Raw genomic sequence first — 18,190 nt, 5'->3', positions numbered from 1 at the left:
TTTGTTCAGGGGAATTTGGCATAATGGATACATATAAACCAGAGACATGGGATCAGGTTCACTGTGGCACATGGGGAATTTAAATCAGGCAGTTAAAAAAACATTTGGACAAAAAAGGTCTAATCTGCAATGAAACTGTGACTTTTGAAAACTCATTGATTTCAATAATGTCCTTCAGGGAAAGAAATCTGTCACCCGCACTCAGATTGCCCTTTTCGTAATTCTTGATTCACACCAACTCTGTTGAGTCTTAACAGCTCACTGGAACGGTTTAACAAAACAAGCAACGGTTCGTAACTACCATCTTAAGGGCAATTACAAATTGAAATGTGGGGCTTGCTAATACTGCTGTTTCCCATGAGCAAATTTAAAAATAGAACCTATTTATCATTGATAAGACTGGAAGACAGAAAAGGACATGGCAGAGGGAGTCCATTGACGTTCTCCATAACCATATCATTATTCAATAACACCAGGCTGATTTCTATCTAACCTCCATCTACACACCTTACTTGTATAATTCTGATTACTCTCCTAAAAATTATAAATCTCAATTTTCAATTGGCCTAATCCTGTTACTGCACCCCAGTACTGATAGCCTTGGGAGGGAAGATAATTCCAGATTTCCATGTTGCTTTGAAGAGAGCTTTCTGATATTATTCCCAAATGGTCTCCAATTTGTAATGCTCCCTGTTCTGGATTTCCACCCAATAGCTGATATGGCATCTATCCTTCCTTTCTCATTAATTGTCTGTTATGCAACCTGTCCTTCTGAATCAACTCCTTAGGTCCCAACACCATGACTCCATAGTGCAGCAGGCAGTACCTTGCCACAGGTTGTAGAGTTGCAGGCTCAGAACTACAGCAACTCGGGTTCAATCCTAACCTTTGGTGCTTCTGTATGGTGTTTACATATTCTCTCTGTGGCCCTAGGATTGTATCTGGATACACCCGTTTCCTCACACATACCATAGATGTGCAGTCAGTATGTTAACTGGCTACTATAAGTTTCCCCTGTTACTTGAGTAGTAGAATGTTGGGGAAGCTGATAGAATGCAGGAGAAAATAAAATGAATTAGGGTATGATTAATGTAAAATTGAATGATTGAAATTTGACTTGGTGGTTCCATGTAGTACCTATGACTCTATCTATGACCTCTAATGCCAAAAATTTCTTATTGGCAGGTCTAACCAATATTTAATTCAGCCGTAAAAAAATGCTTTCACCCCTTTGGTTCCAGTCCCCTTAAGATAAATGCTAACATTCTAGTACCCTCAGCTGGAAACTAATTTGAGCCTGCATGATTCACTGGTCTGAATCACTGAATCTTCCCTTAACCCATTTTATAAACAGTCTTTATCCAATGCGGTGACTATGGTCGAAATTTTCAATGGATAATATGTCATATTGTAGTGCGTGGGTCTCAGAATGAGGCGCGCCTCCCGAGGGCCCGAAGATCAGCAAACGAGGCGTCGGTGAGTTGCAATCGAATGTAGGCCGGCAGCAGATGCAGGTAAGTATATTCAAACAACAGGCATGGCGTGTGCCCGTCTAATAACGCCACCATTTCCTTTAGGAGGGTAGATGGCCGCCGGTCGCCCAGGCCCCCCATATGCAGGATCCTACCTGCCCGCTCCATCCTACTTAGTCCATAAATTTGGAGCAGGAGCTGTTTCAGGCCGAGGTATTTGTCATTGTCCGGAGGGGCTGCGAGGAAGTCCGATACTTCTTCCACCGCATCCTGGTCGAGGGCTCCCACCAGGTAATAGAAGCGGGTGGCATCGACCGTGATGCCCCGCAGGTTGAACTGGGCCTCCGCCTGCTGGAACCAGATGAGCGGCCGTGTGGTCCAGAAGCTGGGCAGTTTCACGGAGACCGCGTCCAGAGACAGGGTCGGGCTGGCGTGTGAGGAGGTAGGGCTTTGTTCTGTCTCCATCATGATGCCAATGGAGCGTCGGGGGTCACCAATGTAGTGCGTGGGTCTCAGAATGAGGCAAGTAGTCCGCAGTTTGAGAAGCACTATACTTTATTTCCTCCCGGTTCAGGGGAAGACGAAACCAGGGGAAGATGGCACCCAAACCCTGCCTTTTATACCCTCCGGCTAAGGACCGCCTCCGGACTGCACCACTCCTGTGCCGAGGGGTTCGGCAGTATAATGGGACGACCCTTAGGAGCCGCCACAATATAATGCATTTGATCTGTGCCATACCTTCTTCAGTTTCAGGTTTATTCACTGATTCATCCTGGCCGGTTGTCGAAATTAATTTCATCTGCTGGAACTTCACTTTCTCTGTACAAGGAGTGATGGCTTTCAGGTGGCGAGTGAGTGCTCCAGATTCCCGAAAACTCATCCCACACATTCTGCACTTATACGGCCGCTCATCTGTGAAACAACGTTACAGCTGCTTAAACCTCCAGAGAAAACTTCAGTAATCCTTCCAAAGCAAACTAATATGCTGGACATTCACTCTCTTTCTCAAGAGTTTAATGGTTAAATCATTATTTCACCTATGATTGCACTAGCACAAGCTATCAAACTAACAAAACTAAAACAAGTTCAGCTTTACAAAACTCAGCCTATTCATGCAGTAAATTGCATAATGTAATAAAGTCACTCTTATTGATTACATATTGATTACTTGGTCAGAGGTGATGATATAGAGATTTGAGGCAAGAGAGAAAAAGTGAGAAAAAAGGGGCACGCAGCAAATTTGTAAATCTTTTCAGAAGTTAATGAGCACCAGTATTATTAAACTGTATTAATATTAGTAAAGGTGCAATTAGCATTGGGGCACCTGTTTAATTCACCACAGCTGCAGTAACAGCTCAGCCAAGTTCAGGGAAAAAAATTCAGTCACATCCAGCATACTGAAAGTTTCAAATAGCTGATAATGGTACAAAGGAAAAAGAACAAGCTGCTCCTTGCTTAATGAAATGCAAAATGTGTAAGAGCCAGAACATTTGCCTCAGATGTGTTTCTCACCTGTGTGTCGTCGATTGTGTCTAACTAAAGATCCCTTGGTTCTGAAAGCCATCCCGCATATCTTGCATTTGAAAGGCTTCTTGTCACTATGGGTAACCATGTGTGCCTTTAGGATGACAGCCTGCAAGTACAGCATTAGATACTCTGAAAGGCTCAAGGCTGGTGGATTAAGTTACACACACATAACACACTCCAGCTTGAACTTCTGAACTGATATTAGACACAGCAGAAATTAAATCCCATTAACCATACTAATGTTGCAAATCCACAAGGTTGTTAATTAAAAGTGTAATAGAGCCCTTTAACCGAGTGTGTGTCCAGAACCTTTACACCCCCCCCCCCCCCCCACCACCCCACTTTTCAAAGCATCTGTCTGCTAAATACTTTCAGGACAGATTCCTGGCTGCATGGTTTAGCAGTTCTCTCATGTGCTGTAAATGGAGAATGTTTGTCTACTTTGTGCTTAAAAACATTTTTTAAACTAACTTTCTATAACAAAATACTCCACTTTACATTTTTATTAATGATTGTAGTTTTATTACCATTTAGTTTGCAATTGCCATCATTCTCAAAGTCTTGGGGATCAAACTGACCGTTTTGAAGGTCTTTTCACAGACTTGACACATGAATCGTCCTTCGTCAGTCAGAACCATCTCATATCTCTTCTTTTCAGCCTCTTCCTCCGAGTTCTTCTGACCATCAGTTTCTTCATTGGTGAGCTGTTCACTCTGCTGCAGCTGAGTGTATTCACAGAATTGCTCTTCTGAGATCTGACATTCCTTGGTACTCCCATCATCTGGAATCATAATCACAACTTAGATGGCAAAATGCACCATTGCACTGACCTGAGATGGCAGCCACACATCCTGAGACAGGCACAGTACTGCACTGACTTGAGAAGGATGCAGTTGCCAGCCCCGAGAGAGCAAGATAGATGTGATTCATTAGTTACTGGTGAGAATTCTCTGGGACGGGATTTACTCACATTTGGAAGAAAAAGCACCAACTAGAGACAATCAACTGGGCTTTGCTCATAGCAGGTCATGCCTTACTAACTTGATTCGAGTTTGGATGATGAGGTGACGAAAGTGATCTATGAGCGTAGGGTAGTGGATGTTGTGTACATGGATTCTTGTAAGAAGGCATTTGATAAAGTCTTTCAAGATAGGCCGATTCAGAAAATTAAGATCCATGGAATCCAGTGGTCATTTGGATTCAGAACTAACTCAGAATACAATGGAAGGGTGTTATTCTGGCTGGCAGTCTGTGACCAGTGGAGTTCCTCAGAGATCTATGCTGGAACCTCTGCTGTGTGAGATACGGTGCCCTCCATAATGTTTGGGACAAAGACCCGTCATTTATTTATTTGCCTCTGTACTCCACAATTTGATATTTGTAATAGAAAAAAAAAAATCACATGTGGTTAAAGTGCACATTGTCAGATTTTATTAAGTAGGCGGCGCGACTCTCGTCAGCAGCGGCCTCTGCAGCCCGTCCGCGTTTTTATTATTTTCTGTCTATGTTTCTATGTAGTTTTTTGTTATTTTTTGTTGGGGTGTGTGTGTGTGTGGGGGGGTGGGGGTGGGGTGGGAGCGAGGGGGAAACTTTTAAATCTCTCCCTGCACGGGAGACCCGACCTTTTCTTGTCGAGTCTCCGTTATCGTTGGGGCTGCAACGAGGAGCGGCCTCCAACAGGAAGAGACCGGGGACTCTGGTGCCGACGACTCGCCGTCACCGTCGCGGAGCTGGCCGAGTCCGGAGTGGGTGGAGCGGTGGAGGAGCGCTGCTGCTGCTGCGGCCCGACCTCCGGAGATTCGGAGGCTTCAACTGCAGGTCTGGTGGACGGCGGCACCGGGAGCCCGCGGGTCCCTGGAGGGAGACCGCTTTTCAGGGCTCTCGCAACGGCGACTTCTCCCGCCCGAGTTGCGGGGTTGAAGAGCTCCTGGAGCGGGGCCTTACAGCACCGCCCCGCGCGGCTTGGAATGGCTGTGGGACTTTGCGAGCGCACGCCGGGGGCTCCAACACCAAGACCCGGTGTGCGACCTCGCACCACCCGGCGTGGCTTTAATGGCTGCGGGACAATTGCCATCGCCAGCCGGGGGCTTTGACTTTGACTCTGACATCGGGGGGGGGGGGAGTGCAGTGGAGAGATAAGTTTTTTTGGCCTTCCATTACAGCGATGTGATGGATGTTTATGTAAATTATGTTGTGTCTTGGGTCTATTTGTTGTAATGTAATGTATGGCTGCAGAAACGGCATTTCGTTTGGACCTCAAGGGGTCCAAATGACAATTAAATTGTATCTTGTATCTTGTATCTTAAAGGCCATTTTTATACATTTTAGTTTCACCATGTAGAAATTACAGCTGTGTTTATACACAGTCCCCCCCATTTCAGGGCACCATAATGTTTGGGACATATGGCTTCACGGGCGTTTGTAATTGCTCAGGTGTGTTTAATTGCCTACTTAATGCAGGTATAAGAGAGCTCTCAGCACCTAGTCTTTCCTCCAGTCTTTCCATCACCTTTGGAAACTTTTATTGCTGTTTATCAACATAAGGCCCAAAGTTGTGCCAATGAAAGTCAAAGAGGAAGCCATTATGAGACTGAGAAACAAGAATAAAACTGTTAGAGACATCAGCCAAACCTTAGGCTTACTCAACTGTCCAAAAGCAACATTTGGAACATCATTAAGAAGAAAGAGAGCACCGGTGAGCTTACTAATCGCAAAGGGACTGGCAGGCCAAGGAAGACCTCCACAGTTGACGACAGAAGAATTCTCTCTGTAATAAAGAAAAATCCCCAAACACCTGTCCGACAGATCAGAAACACTCTTCAGGAATCAGGTGTGGATTTGTCACTGTCCTCAGAAGACTTCATGAACAGAAATACAGAGGCTACACTGCAAGGTGCAAACCACTAGGATGGCCGGGTTAAAGTTTGCCAGGAAGTACTTAAAATAGCGACCACTGTTCTGGAAAATGGTCATTTGGACAGATGAGATGAAGATTAACATATCAAAGTGATGGCAAGAGCAAAGTATGGAGGAGAGAAGGAACTGCCCAAATTCCAAAGCATACCACTTCATCTGTGAAACACAGTGTTGGGGGTGTTATGGCCTGGGCATGTATGGCTGCTGAAGGTACTGGCTCACTTATCTTCATTGATGGTACAACTACAGATGTTAGTAGCATAATGAATTCTGGTGTATAGACACATCCTATCAGCTTAAGTTCAAACAAATGCCTCAAAACTCATTGACCAGCAGTTCATTCTACAGTAAGACAATGATGCCAAACGTACTGCTAAAGCAACAAAGGTGTTTTTCAAAGCTAAAAAATTGTCAATTCTTGAGTGGCCAAGTCAATCACCCGATCTGAACCTAATTGAGCATGCCTTTTATAAGCTGAAGAGAAAACTGAAGGGTACTAGCCCCTAAAACAAACATAAACTAAAGATGGCTATAATACAGGCCTGGCAGAGCATCACCAGAGAAGACACCCAGCAACTGGTGATGTCAATGAATCGCAGACTTCAAGCAGTCATTGCATGCAAAGGGTATTCAACAAAATACTAAGCATGACTACCTTCATTTACATGACATTGCTGTGTCCCAAACATTATGGTGCCCTGAAATGGGGATGACTATGTATAAACACTGCTCTAATTTCTACATGGTGAAACCAAAATGTATAAAAATGGCCTCTATTAAAATCTGACAATGTGCACTTTAACCACATGTGATTTTTTTCTATTACAAATCTCAAATTGTGGCGTACAGACAAATAAATAAATGATGGGTCTTTGTCCCAAACATTATGGAGGGCACTGTGATATCTAAATAACCTGGATGTAAATGTAGATAATTGGTTGGTATGTTTGCAGATAATACCAAAACTGGTGGAGTTACAGACTTTGAGGAAGGTTGTACAAGAGTCATGTTAATAGTTTTATGGGACTTTGGTGAGGCTGCAATTGGATTATTGTGTGCAGCTGTTGCCCAAGTACAGGCAAGATGTGGATGCTTTGGAATGGGTGCAGAATGCTGCCTGGAGTACAGGAGGCTTGCTATAATGAGAGATTGGACAAATCTGGATTGTTTTTGTTGGTGTGTCGGAGGCCGAGAGGAGACCTAATAGAAGTATATTAAATTATGAATAGCATAGTGTAAACGCTCAATCCTTTTCCTAGGGTGGAAATGTCAAAGAGGGCATAGCTTTAAAGTGAGAGGGGCAAAGAATATAGGAGATGTGCAAGGCAAGTATGTTTTAATAAACACAGATAGTGGTGGGCGCCTGGAACATAATACCAGGGCTGGTGGTGGATGCAAATACAATTGAGGCATTCAAGAGATTTTTGGACAGGCATATAGATATGCAGAGAATGGAGGGATAGGGGTCACGTGCAAGCAGAGACTATTCTAACTTGGCATCATGTTTAAGAAGGAACTGCAGATGCTGGAAAATCGAAGGTAGAAAAAATGCTGGAGAAACTCAGCGGGTGAGGCAGCATCTATGAAGTGAAGGAAATAGGCAACGTTTCAGGTCTGAAGAAGGGTCTCGACCCGAAACGTTGCCTATTTCCTTCGCCCCATGGATGCTGCCTCACTCACCGAGTTTCTCCAGCATTTTTGTCTAACTTGGCATCATGTTCGACGAAGACATTGTGGGCCAAAAGGCCAGTTCTTGTACTGTACTTCTTATGTTTTAATTAGCCAATCCATTAAAAATAGGAATGCTTATGAAGCACTCTTCTCAGTGGATTTTAAAAGATTAAGGGGACCCTGTGCTGGGAGTTTCACTTTGTAGCTGAACACATGTCAAACTGCAGACACAAGAGACTGCAAATGTTAAAATTTGGAGGAGTACTTCAAGAGCATCTGTAGTTGGCGTTTCAAGTTTGATACAAAAGACCATTCCTTTGATGCCACTTGACCCGCTGAGATTTTCCCAGCATTTTATTTTCTGCACACCGTACCTCATTTGGGAGTGTTTGATGCAGGCAATAATGCCCAGGAAGATAAGTGGTTTTGATTTCAAAGCGACATCTCTCCACTTGACAAGAAGACTGTAAAATAAACATTAATCTTTTTTACAATGCTGCCTTACCAGAGTGTGATTTGCTGTTTGCGTCGGGTTGTGGTAGGGAAGCCACAACCAACTGTGAAAGAGTGATTGCTGAGTCCAAGGAGACGGATTCCTGAAAGCACAGAGGAGGAGGGGATGAAAAACAGGAGACTCCAAGCTGGCAATATCTGTTGCAGTTACACAAATGATTTATGTTTGGAAGTTACAGCTGGAAAGGTGGATAACATACTGTGCCCTCCATAATGTTTGAGACAAAGACCCAACATTTATTTGCCTCTGTACTCCACAATTTGAGATATGTAATAGGAAAAAATCACGTGGTTAAAATGCACATGGTCAGATTTTAATAAAGGCCATTTTTATATATTTTGGTTTCACCATGCAGAAATTACAAGTCTTTATATATAGTCCCATTTCAGGGCACCATAATGTTTGGGACACAGCAATGTCACGTAAATGAAAGTAGACATGTTTAGTATTTTGTTACATATCCTTTGCATGCAATGTCTGCTTGAAGTCTGCAATTCATGGACATCACCAGTTGCTGGGTGTCTTCTCTGGTAGTGCTCTGCCAGGCCTGTATTACAGCCATCTTTAGCTTATGTTTGTTTTGGGGGCTAGTACCCTTCAATTTCCTCTTCAGCATATAAAAGGCATGATCAATTAGGTTCAGATCAGGCGATTGACCTGGCCACTCAAGAATTGACCATTTTCTAGCTTTGAAAAACTCCTTTGTTGCTTTAGCAGTATGTTTGGGATCATTGTCTTGCTGTAGAATGAACCGCTGGCCAATGAGTTTACAGGCATTTGTTCGAACTTGAGCAGATAGGATGTGTCTATACAATTCAGAATTAATTATGCTACTACCATCAGTAGTTGTATCATCAATGAAGATAAGTGAGCCAGTACCTTCAGCAGCCATACATGCCCCGGCCATAACATCTCCACCACTGTCACAGATGAGGTGGTATGCTTTGGATCTTAGGCAATTCCATACTTTGCTCTTGCCATCACTCTGCTATAAGTTAATCTTCATCTCATCTGTCCACAAGACCTTTTTCCAGAACTGTGGTCTTCTTGGCAAACTGTAACCCAGACATCCTATTTTTGTGGCTAACCAGTGGTTTGCATCTTGACGTGTAGCCTCTGTATTTCTGTTCATGAAGTCTTCCGCAGACAGCGACAAATCCACATCTGACTCCTGAAGAGTGTTTCTGCTCTGTCGGACAGGTGTTTGGGGATTTTTCTTTATTATAGAGAGAATTCTTCTGTCATCAACTGTGGAGATCTTTCTTGGCCTGCAAGTCCCTTTGCGATTAGTAAGCTCACCAGTGCTCTCTTTCTTCGTAATGAAGTTCCAAACAGTTGATTTTGGTAAGCTGATGTCTCTAACAGTTTCATTCTTGTTTCTCAGTCTCATAATGGCTTCTTTGACTTTCATTGGCACAACTTTGGTCCTCATGTTGACAAACAGCAATAAAAGTTTCAAAGACGATGGAAAGACTGGAGGAAAGACTAGGTGCTGTGCTAAGAATTCTTACACCTGCATTAAGGAGGCAATTAAACACATCTGAGCAATTACAAACACTTATGAAGCCATGTATCCCAAACATTATGGTGTCCTGAAATGGGGGGGGACTATGTACAAACACAGCTGTAATTTCAACATGGTGAAACCAAAATGTATAAAAATGGTCTTTAATAAAACCTGACAATGTGCACTTTAACCACATGTGATTTTCTTTCTACTACAAATCTCAAATTGTGGAGTACAGAGGCAAATAAATAAATTATGGGTCTGTCCCAAAAATTATGGAGGGCACTGTAAATTCTGAACATGATGTCTACCACCTGGTAATTCCTTTCCCTGGGATCCAAGGAGGGAGACTAAGCAACAAACCCAGCCAAAGACAGGCAATAATTCTATTTTTTTTATTATTTGCATTCATAAACAGAAAGAGGGGTTGGGGAAAGGGAGAGAGGGGGGTGGGGAAGGAAGGAAACAAGAAAAGAGGAGGGGGAGGGCAGAAGAGGGAAAAGACACATCTGGGAACAGGTGACAGGAGAGCAAAGGATTGGATTAGGGCGGTGGGCACATAGCTGCAAGTTGGAATGAGCAGATGGGGAGTAGAAATGAGATGGGTAGATGGTGAAGGATTGACAATCAAGCAGGAATAAGGAGACAAATTAAATAGTAATTTGCAAAAGATTAGATTACCTCAGATCACATTCTAAAGACTGTTGCAACTGTGATGCAAGTCAATGAAGTGCTGATGGGCAGGACTCAGGAAGGGAAGTCATAAGTAAAAGTGATTTTTAAAAAAAAGCCAGCAAGAACAACAAAATGCCAAGTACAGGGAGAGATTGTATCCAAGGCACCAACACACAGGACAAGTAACAGCTACCTCAAAGACTGCCTGGTTGACATGGAGAAGCTCAGGACCACCTGTGGATGGAGCCTGGGTCCGCTGGCATGCTTTCTGCAATTTGTGAGTAATGAACCCCTCCAGGCTGCAAAATTCTGCCTGACATCGACCACATTTATGAACATCATGTTCTTCTAGAAGAAAGATCACAAAGTTAACACATCCAGAAGGAGCCGTGCAACATTACTCAAATGAAACCAATGTTTTTGATAAGCAAAAAGGAATAAATGAAGAAAAACAGAGGAACAGATAAATTATCCAACTGAATGCTGGAATGGGTTTGTCGGATAAATAGCCTACTCGGCTGCCGGTGGGTGACTCATGGTGTTTGGCAGGAGTCAGCATAGGGTCCGCTACTTTTCAAGTTGTACATTAATGATTTGGATGATGGAGTTGATGGTTTTGTGGCCAAGTTTGCAAAGATAGGTGAAGGGGGACATGCAGTGCAGAGGAAGCAGGAAACCTATAGAAGGACTTGGATAGGTTGGGAGAGTGGGCTAAGAAATGGCAGATGAAATACAGTGTAGCAAAGTGTGCGGTCATGCACTTTGATAGTGGAAGCCAGTTCTCTGGATACTTTCAAGAGAGAGCTAGATAGGGCTCTTAAAGATAGAGGAGTCAGGGGATATGGGGAGAAGGCAGGAACGGGGTACTGATCGGGGATGATCAGTCATGATCATATTGAATTGCGGTGCTGGCTCGAAGGGTCGAATGGCCTACTCCTGTACCTATTGTCTATTGCCTTGCTCACACAGAAGTTTAGAAAGATGAAGAGGATGTCATTGAACCTTACCAAATAATGAAAGGCCTAGATAGAATGAATGTGGAGAGGATGTTTCCACTAATGGAAGAGGGTCTAGAACCAAAGGAGGGAGCCTCAGAATAAAGGGCATACCTTTAGAAAAGCGATGAGGAGGAATTTCTTTAGCCAGAGCATGGTGAATCTGTAGAATTCATTGTCACAGATGGCTGTAGAGGTCATGTTCTTGGGTGTTTTTAAAGCAGAGAGTGATAGTTCTTGATTAGTAAGGTTGTCAATGATTATAGGGAGAAGGATGGGGTTGAGAGGGATAGATCAGCCATGATTCAATGACATAGCAGACTCAATGGGTCGAATGGCCTAATATTGCTCCTATGTCTTATGAACTTTGTTCCCATAGCATGATTACATGAAGATAGTAAAATAATCGCTGCTCCTCCGCAATGCATTTTAGAGGGGGATGGGGAAGAGACCAAGTGTGATAAGAGATATAATGAGAAACCAATTAGGTACTGTCCCTCCAAAAATCATAGAGTAAATAGATGCTGGAAAAAATTGAATCATAAGAGAATTTGTCAGGTATAGGCAGCTGGGATCAATTGAAGCCCTTAAGAAGTATAAAGGATAGCAAAGTACACTGAAGAAGGAAATCAGGAGGCAAGAAAGGAGACATGAGATATCTCTCTTAAATGCCATGTTCATATCTGCTTCCGCTACCAACCCAAGCAGCATGTTCCAGGCACCCATTACTCTCTGTAAAAAAAACTTGTTCTACACATCTTTAAACTCCTCCCCCCCCCATGCTTTAAAACTATGCCCTCTACTCTGCCATTTCCATCCTTGGAAAAAGTTTCTGACTATTTTCCCCTATCTCGCCTCAACCCCTGATATTGTAGAGTAAATAATTCAAGTTTGGGCAACTTCTCGTTTTAACTAATACTCTCTAATCCAAGAGTTAAGAGAGTCAAAAGTTCAGTGTGTCTATATACCATATCAATCAATCAAATTTATTCATCACATACACAATAAAGTGTAGTGAAATTAATTTTACCAGCAGTGGTACAATCAAAAAAAGAACACGTACACAATAAAAATTTAACACAAACAAATATAGACCATATATATACAACATAAATAAACAGATAAAGTGCAATGGTAGACAAAAATGCTGGAGAAACTCAGCGGGTGCTGCAGCATCTATGGAGCGAAGGAAACAGGCAACTTTTCAGGCCGAAACCCTTCTTCAGACTGATGTGCGGGTGGGGGAAAGAAGAAAGGAAGAGGAGGAGCCAGAGAGCTGAGAAGAGGAGGAGACAGTTGGGATTACCTAAAATTAGAGAAGTCAACGTTCATACCGCTGGGGTACAAACTGGCCAAGCGAAATAGAAGGTGCTGCTCCTTCAATTTCCGGTGGTCCTCACTCTGGCCTTGGAGGAGGCCCAGGACAGAATGGTCGGATTTGGAATGGGAGGGGGAGTTGAAGTGCTGAGCCACCAGGAGATCAGGTTGGTTATTGCGAACCGAGCGGAGGTTGTCGGCGAAGCGATCGCCAGGCCTACGTTTGGTCTCACCGATGTAGATCGGCTGACATCTAGAGCAGCGGATGCAATAGTTGAGGTTGGAGGAGGTGTAGGTGAACCTGTCGCACCTGGAACGACTGCTTGGGTCCTTGAATGGAGTCAAGGGGGGAGGTAAAGCGACAAGTGTAGCATTTCCTGCGATTGCAAGGGAAAGTGCCCGAAGAGGGGGTGGTTCGGGTGGGAAGGAACAAATTGACCTGGGAGTTACGGGGGGAGCGGTCTCTGCAGAAAGCAGACAGGGGAGGAGATGGGAAGATGTGGCAAGTGGCACGTTGGAGGAGGCGAAAATGACGGAGGATTATTTGTTGTACGTGACGGCTGGTGGGGTGGAAGGTGAGGACTAGGGGGACTCTGCCCATGTTACGCGTGAGGGGGGGATGGGGAGAGAGAGCAGCATCACGGGGTATCAAAAAAACCCTGGTGAGAGCCTCATCTATGGTAGGAAAAGGGAACCCCCATTCCCTGAAGAATGAGAACATCTCCGATGCCCTGGTGTGGAACACCTCATCCTGGGAGCAGATGCGGCATAGACGGAGGAATTGGGAGTAGGGGATGGAGTCCTTACAGGTAACAGGGTGTAGTCCAGAGATCCATGGGAGTCAGTAGGTTAATAGTGGATGCCAGTCAGAAGTCTATCACCTGCAATGGAGATAGTGAGGTCAAAAAATGCTAGGGAAGTGTCGGAGGGTCGGAAATGGTCCAGGTGTGTTTGAGTGCCGGATGGAGGTTAGTGGTGAAATGGATGAAGTTTCAGCCCGAAACGTTGCCTATTTCCTTCACTCCAAATATGCTGCTGCACCCGCTGAGATTCTCCAGCATTTTTGTCTACCTTCGATTTTCCAGCATATGCACTTCCTTCTTAAAGGTAAAGTGCAATAGTCTGGTATTGTTCAGAGTTTGTTTGCTGGCGAGTTTAATAGCTTAATGGCTGTGGGGAAGTAGCTGTTCCTGAACCTAAATGTTCCAGATTTCAAGCTCCTGTACCTTCTTTCCGATGGCAATGGAGACATGAGTGTGTGGCCAGGATGGCGTGGGTCTTTGATGATGTTGGCAGCCTTTTTGAGGCAGCGACTGCGATAGATCCCTTCAATGGTGGGGAGGTCAGAGCCGATGATGGAATGGGCAGCGGTCACAACTTTCTGAAATCTTTTCCACTCCCGGACGTTCAAGTTACCGAACCAAGCCACGATGCAACCAGTCAGTACGCTCTCTACTGTGCACCTGTCGAAGTTCAAGAGAGTCCTCCTTGACATACCGACTCTCCGTAATCTTCTCTGGAAGTAGAGGCTCTGATGTGCCTTCTTTATGATCAGTGTGCTGGGACCAGGAAAGATCTTCGGAAATATGCACGCCCAGGATGCTCCAAGTTTTAGTTTGAGACTTTTATAATCCAAATAATATCTTGGAAAATCTCTTTTGTGCCCTCTCCAAACCTCCATATCCTTCCTTTAATTGAACAACCAGGACTGCACAGAATTCTCCAAATGCAGTCTAAACAGTTTTACAAAACTGCAACATGACTTCCTGATTCTTATACTCAAGGGCAAGCACACCATACGCCTTCTTTAGCACTTTATTTGTGTTGCCACTTTCAGGGACACAAGGGATTGGAAACCAAGATCCTTTTATATATCAATGCTGTTAAGGGTCTTGCCATTACCTGTATATTTGTATTCAACCTCTCAAAGTGCAACATCTCACACTTGCTCATATTAAACTCCAAGTGATTTGAGGCTGGTCTAGAAGTCCAATTAAATCCAGGGTGAGCTAGCCAAATGGATACAAGATTGGCTCAACAGAAGGAGTCAGAGGTGGGTAGTGGAAATTTATTTTCAGATTGAAAGTGACCAGTAGTGTGCTGCAGGGATTAACAGTCCCTTGTTATTTGTCATTTATATTAACAATTTGGATGAGAATGTGGATGGCCTGATTAGTAAGTTTGCAGATGACACCAATAGTGGTGGGGTAATGTCGTGAAGGTAATTGTGTAAGATTATAAAAAAGACCTAGATCAATGGAGAAAGTTGGCAAATGAATGGCCAATAAAATTTAACTTAGATAAATGCAAAGTGATGCATTTTGGGAAGTTAAATTAGGGGAGGGCATATACAGTAGATGGCAGGTCCTTGGCGAGTGTTGTAGAACAAAGAGACCTTTGGGCACAGGTACATAGTTTTCAGAAAGTGACAACATTGGGAGAAAATGTGGTGAAGGTGCTTCAGTCAGGATATTGAGTACAAGAGTTGGGACATCATGTTACAGCTATACGGGTTGCTGATGAGACAGTTGTGTGCAGTTCTGGTTCCCACATTATATGAGGAATGTAGTTCATCTAGAGAGGGTGCAGAATAGTATTTCAGTCTGTAAGGTTTTACTTATAAGGAGAGACTGGATAGGCCGGAACTGTTTTCACTGGAGTCAATGAGGCTGAGGGGTGACCTTGCAGATGTTCATAAAATCATGAAGAGCATAGGAACAGTGGTTGTTCATAGACTTGTACTTCGGGAAGGAGAAGTCTTAAACTAGTGTTGGCGCTAGTTTAGTCTCAACTAAAGCTTAAGGTTGGAGGGGAAGGAATTAAAGGAGACCTGAGGGGTAAGCTTTTCCAAGAAGGGTGGTGGATATAGATGGCGGCACGGCGCAGCGGTAGAGTTTCTGCCTTACAGCATCAGAGACCCAGGTTCGATCCCGACCCCAGGTGCTGTCTGTCCGGAGTTTGTACGTTCTCCCCATGACCTGCGTGGGTTTGCTCCGAGATCATCAGTTTCCTCCCACGCTCAAAAGACGTACAGGTTTGTAGGTTGATTGGCTTGGTATAAATGTAAATTGTCCCGAGTGTCTGTAGCATTAGTTTGCGGGGATTGCTGGTTGGTGCGGACTCGGTGGGCCGAAGGGTCTGTTTCAGCGCTGAATGTCTAAAACTAAAACTAAACTAATAAGCTGCTAGAGGTGATGGTAGAGGCAGATACAATCACAATTAAAGACATTTGGACAAATATAAGAAAGGGAAAGGTCTGAATAAATCTGGCCAGGTGGGACTGGTTGAAAAAGTTACCTTGATTTTTTGCCTCATTTCCAGGCTGTATAAATTAAGCTACTGAAAGTCAACAAATCACCAAGACTATGTTTACAAAGGATCTTGCTGAGCTACAAAATAAATTAGAGTCTGATGGTTTTTCAAATATTCTTCCAAGAAAATTTATGACAGAAGACCGAAGAATGGCAAATTAGATTCTCCACATAAAAATATTTGAAAGAGGTAGGCATTTGTCAGTTGTTATATTGGTGGCCATATCATGTCTACTTAGCACTCGCAAGTAGAATGTTAAATCGCTGGGTACCAAAAATGGATCAACAAAAATATTGAACTGCAAATATACAACAGCAATGCCGTTTAGAATGTATGACAGAGCTAATCATTTTTCATCATGCGTACTAAAATGGTACAGAGAGAATCTTGAAAGCAAGGTGATAATATCAAATTGGGGCTTGTTGTTTTAAAATAAGATCATAACTGTGAAGGTTACAGAAGATGGATCAATAGGTGCCAGTTTCATGTGAAAATATACACTGAGTTATTTCTTGAAATATAGTCAGACTGGTGGAAACAGGCCCTTCGGCACAACCTGGCCACGCTGACCGATATGTCCCATCCACACGAATCCTGCCTGTCTTTGACCTATATCCCTCTAAACCTACCCTATCCATGTACCTGTCTAAACATTTCTTAACCGTTGTGGTAACACCTGCCTCAATTACCTCCATCAGCTCGTTCTATACATCCACCACCCTTTGTGCATATATTTTTAAAAAGTTGTCCTTCAGGGTCCTATTAAATCTCCCCCTCACCTTAAACTGTGGGGCAACTGTCCGAGGGGTTGGGACGGGCCAGGCCGAATCCGGCTGTGAGAGGAGTCGTCACTAATAAGGGATATTTTGGCAAATGTTTCCCCAAAGGGGAAGGCGGCAGTAGGCTTTGAGCGGTGTTTCGGCACAGCGCCTAAACATTAGGAAAGGCGGGTGCTAGAAATCTGCTGCCGCCGGTGAGGTGGGTAAGTCCCGCAGGAATTGGCCTCTCCCCACCCGGAGCCCGCCGCAGGGTAAAAGCCATCCTCGGCCTCCAGCCTCACACCTTTGCAAGCCGGGCCTGTGGCATCGGCCGGCCTCAAAGCCACGGGGTCGAATTACCTTCCTCCCCGCCGCCGCCGCTCGGGGCCGCTGCTCGTTGCCTGTCTGCCGTATTCTCGGAATTCATCAGGACTTCCTCTCACTTGTCGCAAGGAGCACAAAATGGCGGGTTTACGACCTGCCGCCAAAGGTGGAGCCAGCCGAGGAGCGCAGCACGCCGCCATGCGCCTGCGCGCCGCGGTGTGGTGTGGGAGATGTAGTCCTCAAAACTTCGCTTTGCCCTGCCCCCCCCATCCCACATATATCTTTTTTTTCCCTAATGCCTACAAGAGAATAAACTGTACTGAAGCAGAAAAAAAATCAACGAATATTCTATCACAGGTACATTACATCAAGATAACACTCCTTTTGGACTTTGATCCCATTTCAACTTAGAATTAGTAAGATTTTTTTAATCTTAATTAGCAATACCACCAATAGAAAAATACTGAATGCATTGAGTATATAATTTAAGAACTATGTGTACCTTACGTTATGACGACTGTTACATTGTTTAGGTTTATTATTGTCATGTGCACATTGTCATACAGTAAAAAGCTTTGTTTTGCATACAAACCAATCAGATAATACAATACATAAATATAGTCGTCAAACTCAAGTACAATAGATATAGCAATGTGAAAGATACAGAATGTAGTTCTCAGTATTGTGTAGTGCATCAGTTCCATAGACAAAGTCAAATGTCTGTAGTGGTGAATCAAACAGTACCCTAGCTTATGACAGGACAATTCAAAAGCTTGATAACTGAAGCTTTGATATCAAAGCTGCTCTTGAGTCTGGCGCATTCAAGCATCTGTACCTTCTGCCAAATGTGAGCAGAAAAAAGGAGGAATGACCAGGGTGGAACAAGTCTTTGATTATGTTGGCTGCTTTTCCCAGGCTGTGAGAAGTGTAGAAACATAGAAAATTAGGTGCAGGAGTAGGCTAATCAGCCCTTCGAGCCAGCACCGACATTCAACATGGCCGATCATCAAAAATCAGTACCCCGTTCCTGCTTTTCCCCCCATATCCCTTGATTCCTTTAGCCCTAAGAGCTAAATTTAACTCTCTCTTGAAAACACCCAGTGACTTGAGGCTCCTGTACCTTCTTCCTGATGGCAATGGTGAAATGTGTGTGTGGCCAGGATGTTGTGGGTCTTTGATGATTTTGGTTGCCTTTTTGAGGC

The 18,190-nt window shown here is 43.9% G+C and overlaps 1 protein-coding gene across 3 annotated transcripts in view; it reads right to left on the bottom strand.

Annotated features, from left to right (window-relative positions):
* The window catches only part of e4f1 (E4F transcription factor 1), a 32,095-nt gene extending 14,826 nt beyond the window's left edge, over nt 1-17,269 (bottom strand). Inside the window, exons 1-6 of one of the 3 annotated variants that reach the window (XM_055651404.1) lie at nt 17,025-17,269; nt 10,476-10,630; nt 8,092-8,182; nt 3,578-3,780; nt 2,985-3,105; nt 2,211-2,384 (exon numbers count right to left, since the gene is read on the bottom strand). In XM_055651404.1, coding sequence (XP_055507379.1) covers nt 2,211-2,384; nt 2,985-3,105; nt 3,578-3,780; nt 8,092-8,182; nt 10,476-10,630; nt 17,025-17,091 — 811 coding nt within the window. In that variant the 5' untranslated portion in view covers nt 17,092-17,269. Of the gene's footprint in view, nt 1-2,210; nt 2,385-2,984; nt 3,106-3,577; nt 3,781-8,091; nt 8,183-10,475; nt 10,631-13,820; nt 13,948-17,024 lie in introns of those variants that run through there. The other 2 variants (XM_055651405.1, XM_055651406.1) reach the window with 2 other exon arrangements.
* Nucleotides 17,270-18,190: the final 921 nt, after the last annotated feature.

The sequence above is a fragment of the Leucoraja erinacea genome, chromosome 20, assembly GCF_028641065.1.
Source record: "Leucoraja erinacea ecotype New England chromosome 20, Leri_hhj_1, whole genome shotgun sequence".
NCBI lineage: Eukaryota > Metazoa > Chordata > Chondrichthyes > Rajiformes > Rajidae > Leucoraja > Leucoraja erinaceus.
Note: the sequence above shows the minus strand (reverse complement) of the source record. Positions and strands in the feature narration are given on the sequence as shown.